Source organism: Nannospalax galili, unplaced genomic scaffold (assembly GCF_000622305.1).
Source record: "Nannospalax galili isolate Female #2095 unplaced genomic scaffold, S.galili_v1.0 scaffold886, whole genome shotgun sequence".
NCBI classification, from domain to species: Eukaryota; Metazoa; Chordata; class Mammalia; order Rodentia; family Spalacidae; genus Nannospalax; species Nannospalax galili.
In genome coordinates this window covers 894,017-899,943 of record NW_008355971.1, presented here as the reverse complement: position 1 = coordinate 899,943, position 5,927 = coordinate 894,017, and the positions used below count along the sequence as shown (strand labels likewise).

The window sequence follows — 5,927 nt, the reverse complement described above, 5'->3', positions numbered from 1 at the left end:
CTGAAGGATGAAGGAAGAATGTTGCTCCTACCGAGACCATTCAGGAGTTATAAGAGATAACATGGCCAAGATCAGAGAGGGACTAGATGCCAGACATAAACAGAGGCAGGAAATGCAGAGGTGGTTCGAATCTTTGTTCAACAAATCCCCATGGCTGACTACGCTCATCTCCACTCTCCTAGGCCCTCTCATAATTCTGTTTCTGATACTCACTCTAGGGCCATGCATTCTTAATAGACTAGTGCAGTTCATAAAAGACAGGTTAGGCACCATCCAACTTATGGTGCAGAGACAACAAGCTTATATGCCCCTTAGGACAGACCTCCCAGACACTTATGAACTAACTGACCAGAACCCATGATTGTGTTCCCCAGATACAAGACAAGGGGGGATTGTAGGACCCAGAGATCCTCCCATGCAACCCCTTCCGACACCACACTGGTTGCTCTTTTCAGCTTCTGTGTAATGCTTGAAATGCATGCCTGCTGCTACTCCTCCCCTGCTGTTCCCCTTCCAGGAAACTATAGATTAGATAAACCCGGTATGAACACTGCTCTATAGAGTGAAAATAAAGACTCCTGACCACACAGATGGCCAGCACATTCCACAACCCTGATAACACCCACCAAAAAAAAAAAAAATCTCCACGACCGCATCCTGTACAATCGATCAGTTCAAAGGTGTGTTGGCACGAGCAGGACTCTTGGACCAACCACAAAGTGACACTGTTATTCACCTCCTCCCTTTGTCTCTAACCTATAAAGAGCCCTTTCTTCCCCCACCCGGGGCTCTTAGCACCGTTCCGTTATATCGGTTAGGTCTGAGAGCCCAGCTTAAGCCTGAATAAACTATAAACCTTGCTTTTGCATTTTTGGTGTGTTGGCTCCTTGGTGGTCTTCTTGGGGTCCTGTGAATGAGGTATAACAGTGACAAAACGGGAAAGGTGGATTCGTTCTGAAGACCAAAGAGTTAGTTCCAAAGCAAAAGGTATAGAGGTGAAAGAGAATCAACTGCTCAGGCTCACGGCCGGGATGATTCAAGAAATGCGTTCAGTACCTTTGGCGAAGACAAAAGCATAAGTAGAACAGAGTCCATCCACTGGGAGAGGGGCTGAAATTGATGGTCGTAGGAGGGAAGTTGTGAGGGAATGGGAGGAAGAACGGACAAGAGGGAGCCTACTGAGAGTCCTAGATGACAGATCAGCCCGGAGAGTAAGAACACCGTCAGAGGAAGACAGGTTGGAGGTGGACGTCAGGCTATTAAAACGGGCCCAGAAGAAGGTTTTCCTTACTAAAACCCAGGTAGAGTTGATGTTAATGAAGGTCCAGGAGCAAAAGCTGTTAAAGAAGAGGCAGCTAGCAGAGCTTTGCCAGAGATTTGAGTTGAGCAAAACAGAAAAGATCCAGATGTCGTGGTTGTTAAAGAATGTCAGAGAGAAACTCTTTGGAGTCATCTGAGCGCTTGGCTGATGAGGAAATCGAGGAGGGTCTAACTTACCCAGGAGAAGGGGTGCCTAAGAAGAAGGCAGAGGAGACCCCAGAGGAAGGGGAAGAGGAGGAGATCGGATCCAAGAAACGGGAAAGGAGCTATCTGAAGGAAAAGGTCAGTTTGAGTGAAGAGGAATTAGAAGAGAACTTGGCTGAGGAGCAAAAGAGAGTTTGATCCAAAAAAGGAAAAAGAAAGAGATTGACTGAGAAGAAAAAGAGGCTTAGTGCAAAGGACCATCCAGGTGAGGAAGAGGAGGAACTCCTCATCCAGCAAGAGTGGGGGCACCTGAGTAAGAAGGGGAAGGACAAGTAGGAGGAGGATCAGGAGGAAGAAGAGAGCTTGAGCAGGAAGGAACTGAGACTTAGTGAACCAGAGGGCCTGCCCAAGGAGTCCTGTCCCAGTGAGGAAAGTCTCATTGAGAAGGAATTGAGTAGCAGTGGGGAAGGGAGACTGCATGAGGCGAAGGGGATAGAGGAAGAGGAGAGGAAGGAGGAAGAGGAGGAGGAGGAAGAGGTGGGGGAAGAAGAGAAGGAGGAAGAGGAGGAGAGTGAGCAGAGCAGACTTACAGGGGTGATGCTTTCAAAAGAAGAAAGACTGTTGACATCAGAGGTGGGCTTATCCAAACCACTAAGAGAGAGAGTGCTAGGAGAAAAATGCTTTCTAAGAAAGAGGGCTTGCTTGATAGAAAGAGAGAGTCCAGATTTCAGAAGATTCCCCTAAAAATACCTCTCCAGGTAGCCCCAGAGAAAAAAGAGGAACACCCCTGAAAGTATCAGTGGGTCGTGTGGATTTGAAAGAAAGACTGTACAGTCAAGCTCTTGGCGGACTACTCACGACAAGTTCATTGGGAAGACAAGAGACTGTGGTCTTAGAGAAAGGTAGGAAGGGTTTTTCACAAGCCATGGAAACTGACTTAGAGACTCAAATCCCAGAAGTTCTCCACAGACCACAGTTCCAATTACCTATTATCATGAAACTACAGAAGCCTAAAGGTGGCAGCTGGAAATGGATTTTGCAATATCGGGATGTTCCAATGGAGGAAACTAACGATCAGGTTGTACCTCCAACCCCTGCCTTTTCTCCTGAAAAGCCAGCTGGAAGATATGAAAGACCAGTTGACATGGAAGCAAGCATCTCAGTTGAGGACTGGATTAACAAGGTCTTAAGAAAGCTGGAAACAGGAGAACAGCTTTCTAGGGACAGTGTCCATCGACTGAGCCAACTCCTCAGAAACTTCAAGAAAATACCAGAAAGGGATACATGGCTCCAAGCTTGAGACCATTGTTCAACACTTAGGACTGGACTTAAGTCACACTGGCATATCACAACCCTGTAAGGATGTTTTGAGTCTAGTGCACTTAAAAGTGATCCCTCCAATGAAAAGAAAAATAGAGCTGGAAGAAGTCATTCTCCATCCCCGAGTCAGTGTTAATATCGACCACCAAGACTCAAACCCCAGAAGCTTTCAGTTGGCCTCCCTTGACCAAGCCCTACAGGGAAAACAGGCTCAGCAGTTCTCCACTGCTGTCAAGGAAACAAAACACCTTTATCCAATCAGAAGGGATGTTCCCAGAGCTACTGATCCCTTTGTGGATAGAAATTCCCTGGCCTTGATGTTTAAGAAGGACTGCCAAGTCTCAAGGGGGAGGGTAGAGCTCCCCACATTTTCCAAGGTGAAGATGACGATGATGCCTGTCACTGTACCAATGTCACCATCTATCCCCAAGAAGATTACAGACTCAAAGGTTGTAAATTGGCATCTTCTGGGAGAGCCATACTGAAGTACAAGGATACAGCAGTTATCTAATGCTCTCAAAGAGATGGAAACAAGACATCTTTATCCTGCCGAAAGAGACGTTCTCACAGGTGCCCGTGAGTATGTGGAAAAACAGACCTTAGCACTGATGTTTCAAAAGGATCTCACAGCTTTTAAGAGAAAAGGCAGGTATCCCAAATTGCCCAAACTGGAGAAGACAAAGCCCATCTTGGAAAAAAAAGGAAGACGTACCACCATGGAGGACATTTGTGGCACTCTACCATGTTTCATGGATGCTGCAGCAGAAGTATGCCAAAGGCACTGCTGCTTGGATGGAACAGTTCCACCAGCTCACGGACCTGTACCAGCTTAAGTCCCCCTGAATCCAGAGGCTGCTACAGGACCTGCTATGGACAGAAGAACCTCGATCCCAAAAGGTCATCTCGGAAGAGGCCCTGAAGGCCATGGAGCTGGTGCCCGGGGAGCGGTTATTCTGCCGTCTGTTTTGTGGTGGATCCCAAGCTCCTGTCTTTTTGGAAACAGGGTCTCCCTGTAGTCCCAGGTGGCCTGGAACTACACTATGTAGACCAGGCAGACCTTGAACTCACAGAGATCCACCTGCCTCTGCCTCCCAAGTGCTGGGATTAAAGGCGTGCGCCATCATGCCTGGCCCAGAAGTTTTTTTTACAAAGTTTATTAGTTGGATGTGGTTGCCCAACGTTTAATTTCAGTACTCAGGAGGAAGAGGCAGGTGGATCTCTGTGGGTTCAACATCAGCCTGGTCTACATAATGAGTTCAAGGCCAGACAGGGCTACATAATGAGACCCTGTGGACTGAAGTGCACAGAAGAGGAAACACACCACTACAGCTAGAAAGTAGAAACAGAGGGCTGTGTGTGAGTGTGTGTGTGTGTGTGTGTGTGTGTGTGTGTGTGTGTATGCCACAGCACACATTTAGAGGTCAAAGGACAACTTGTCAGAGTTGATTTTCTCCTTCCCCACTGTTTGGGTTCTGGGGACTGAACTCAAGTCATCAGGCTTGGCACAAGCACCTTCACCCACAGAGCCATCCCATTGGCCCTAATTTCAGATTTTTTATTGAGTTTCAGAATATTTGCACCTATACAATTAGGTATATTGGAGCTTGAACCAAGTGTATCAGAACATGAAGTCCATTTATTTTCATATACAAATGATCTAAAGGTATTATTTTATATTTTATTGATTTTACCTTTTAAAAAAATTCCATACTTTATTCTCATAGTGAAGTGGAGCAACGAGCCACCAATTACAAAATTGCATGATTCTGTTCCTCAGTGGGTCTTCATGGAGGATCTGATTGGTCACAAGACGTTGAGCATGGCTGCTGGTGGCTGGGGGGTTCTGGGACCATGGCAGGAAGTGGGTGTGGAGCTGCCCATGGAGGGTTCATGCTCCAGGGCTGCCACTGGGATGCCAGAGGATCCTGCACCTTGGAGTACACAGGAGTTGGGAGGTGCCCAGGAGGTTGCAGGAACTCTGGAGCCTGAGATAGAGCGGCAGCACTATCACTGAATTTACCTGAAGGCTGCCCTGCTTCCTGGCTTCCATTCTCTTCATTTGGTGCCAGGACATTTGCCAAACTTCCATTCTGACGTGCTGCTGTCACCATTTTCTCTCTTGAGCTGTGTCCTATTTCACAATGGCCTAGGAACCAGAGCTGACTGTGTCCTGATGGATCAGCAGAGTCCAAAGTGGAGAGGGGAGAACTATGTTCTCTCCTTGGGCTTCTGGAAGTCTATTTTTACATTTTATGCATATGAGTGTATTGCCTGCATGCAAGTGCACCTGTGTTGTGCAATGCCAAAGAGGTCAGAAGAGGGCATGGGAGTCCCCTGTACCAGAGTTATGATAGTTGTTAGCCATCACGTGTGTGATGAGATTCAAACCTCTTCAAGGGCAGACAATGATCTTGATTACTGAGCCATTTCTCCAACCCCCTAAAGATACTTTTTAACTTTTTTTTTTTTTTGCCTTTTTGAGACAAGGTCTCCCTATAGCCCCAGCTGTCCTGGAACTCACTACATAGACCAGGCTGGCCTTGAACTCAGAGATCCGCCTGCCTCTGCCTCCCGAGTGCTGGGATTAAAGGCATGAGCCACCACACCTGTCACTTTTTAACATTTTTAATTTTAATTTTATTTATTATTTTAATTTTATGTGTATGCGTGCATTGCCTGCATGTAGGTAAGTGCACCTGTGTTGTGCAATGCCCCTGGAGGTCAGTAGAGGCTATCGGATCCCCTGGGACTGGAGTTGTAGATGGTTGTTAGCTGTCATGTGGGTGCTGGGATTCGAACCTGGGTCTTCTGCAGGAACAACTAGTGTTCTTAACCACTGAGCCATCTCTCCAGCCCCCTAAAGATACTTTTATACAATGTAGTCATATGACACACTAGGTCCATACTGAACCTATATGACAGTGGTTCTATAAGCTTATGTTACCTAGTTATATAATAGCTCAGTTATTGTGGGTATAGTCTATGTTTGCCCAACAGAAAAATTGGGTAATGATGTATTTCTCAGAACATAGTCCTGTCCTTAAGTGATATATGACTGTATTTTTTAAAAAATTTTGTTTTTATTTTATATGTATGAGTTTATTACTTGCATTTATGTAAGTGTACCCATGTTGTGCAATGCC

General features: G+C 46.3%; 1 protein-coding gene across 1 annotated transcript in view; it reads left to right on the top strand.

Moving 5' to 3' along the window:
* Positions 1-4,798, top strand: part of LOC103750784 (WD repeat-containing protein 87-like) — a 32,740-nt gene extending 27,942 nt beyond the window's left edge. Inside the window, 3 exon segments of the mRNA XM_029556598.1 lie at positions 2,842-3,476; positions 3,478-3,771; positions 4,562-4,798. Of these exon segments, the coding sequence (XP_029412458.1) occupies positions 2,842-3,476; positions 3,478-3,771; positions 4,562-4,798 (1,166 nt within the window).
* Positions 4,799-5,927: the final 1,129 nt, after the last annotated feature.